Source organism: Galeopterus variegatus, unplaced genomic scaffold, assembly GCF_000696425.1.
Source record: "Galeopterus variegatus unplaced genomic scaffold, G_variegatus-3.0.2 Scaffold12533, whole genome shotgun sequence".
Taxonomy (NCBI): domain Eukaryota; kingdom Metazoa; phylum Chordata; class Mammalia; order Dermoptera; family Cynocephalidae; genus Galeopterus; species Galeopterus variegatus.
In genome coordinates this window covers 16,081-18,181 of record NW_007738644.1, presented here as the reverse complement: position 1 = coordinate 18,181, position 2,101 = coordinate 16,081, and the positions used below count along the sequence as shown (strand labels likewise).

Here is a 2,101-nt window from a genome sequence, read left to right as displayed (position 1 = left end):
TTTTTTTTTTTAAAAAAAAAAAAAAAAGATGACCGGTAAGGGGACCTCAACCCTTGACTTGGTGTTGTCAGCACCACGCTCACTCAGTGAGCAAACCGGACATCCCTATATGGGATCCGAACCTGAGGCCTTGGTGTTATCAGCACCACACTCTCCCAAGTGAGCCACGGGCCGCCCCGATTTCTTTTTTATATTCACAAGGCAACAGCAGTTCAACCGACACTCATTGACATGTACTCAGTGCAAGGTTTACAATGGACATCATTATGAATCCTGCCTTGACGAAGCTTCCAGTCTAGCAGAGCTGTACCAGTTAATTGTAAATTCTGTGCAATCTTATAAAAGCCCTTAGACAGATACAGATTAAGAACAATTGGTACTTATATGAGGACGAAATTATTTTTGGCTCTTTTTTGGAGTGGAGTGGAGAGAAAATGAGAGCAAGGGAAGGCTTTGTGCTTTAGATAACTATAGAACTTATAATGAGATATAAATGATACAAGTATACAAATGTTTTTAAAATATTTCCTGATATGTGACTATCTTTGTTTTTCTCCTGACACAAAATGCCACCTCTTCTACTCACAGGACTATCATACACTGCACGTTCCATATTTGTAGTTTCATCTGCCAAGTCACAAAGACTAAATGAGACAGTGTACAATAAGGTGAAGGAGATGCACTCTGAAGACAATGCGTTTGGAATGAAATCCCAATTCCTCCACTTATTACCTTAGTCAAGTTAGCTTAGTTATTTTTTGCTTGGGATGGAACAATGAATAAAACAGACAAACATCCCTGCTCTCAGAATGTACACTGTAGTGGGGGAAGGCAGACAAATATATTTGAAACATAAAAGATCACCTAAATAATACTAATCAGTGTAACAGATAATCCAGAAATTATTTAATTGCTTATGTTTTATGTAAATCCATTTACATATTGAAATGTTACTACCAAAAGGGAATAAAATGTCACTGAGGATAATTCCAAATCATCACTGCACAAACTGAGGTACCTGAACTTCACCATGCCTCCTCTTTTCAAACGCCAGTCTTTCTTCTTCCACCTTCTGTTCCCACTGCAATTTTTCCAGTTGTTGGATCGTTATAGCTGCTTTCGTTCTTACTTCTTCCTTAAGTTCGTCATAACGATCCAGCTGAGTAAACAGCATTGAAACATTGCTAACTCACTTATAGAAACATGACAGGAAATTCTTTGTATTATACTAAAAGATAATTAATCTTATCAAAAGCTAATTTCATATACATTGGATCATAATTGGCCATCTTACCCAGGACCTAATGTGAACATAAAAGAAAACCCTCTTTATTTAAAACTGCTTCTATAGAGCAAAAAGGTATTCAAAAGAAACCCTATAATAATGTTTCTGTCAGAAAATCTTAAGAGAAAGGGGAATCCAGAGAAAATATTTTTCCTATTTATAGAGTCACTATTATTTTGGTATATATAGTATGATATAGGATAATCATAAAATTACTGAAAGAGATAAATGTTAAAAATTTAGCTGAGAAAATATTTGTAACTCTCAATTACGATATTTGGATATTTACTATTGATTTATTATAATTAAATACCATATAGTAAGTTGGATATTAATTTATCACTGAACAATTTAAATCACCTTAAGTAATCAATTTCCTTCTTGTCAATTAAATGATGTTTCTTCAAAGCCACATATATCTGACCTTTAAATTTTTATAATATCACGAGAGAATAAAATAATTACCTTAAAAAACATAATTACCTAACTTTTATATAAGAAAATGACATTATGTAACATTGTTGAAATATTTTCTAGGATTTTAACTTATAAATGTTATAATGCCATCTAATCTTATTGAAAATACTTTAGTCTGAAGAATAAATTCAGATTCTGTGTATAGGAAAAAAAACCTAAATCACCATAATTTACATTCTGAGGAAAATCTCTTAAAATAGCAGAAAGAGAGAAAATCGTTTACATTTTTTCTAATTAAAAGGAGAAGTTGAAACAATAGGTACAAAAGATTTCCCATATATTGACTTTTTCACCTTACCGTCTTCCAGTTCTAAGTCTCGTAATTTACTTACCATTTCT

General features: G+C 32.7%; 1 protein-coding gene across 1 annotated transcript in view; it reads right to left on the bottom strand.

Moving 5' to 3' along the window:
• Window positions 1–2,101, bottom strand: part of LOC103581197 (structural maintenance of chromosomes protein 1B-like) — a gene marked incomplete at both ends in the record, with an annotated part of 28,112 nt that overhangs the window by 15,059 nt on the left and 10,952 nt on the right. The window contains 1 exon segment of the mRNA XM_008563086.1: window positions 1,019–1,159. Coding sequence (XP_008561308.1) covers window positions 1,019–1,159 — 141 coding nt within the window.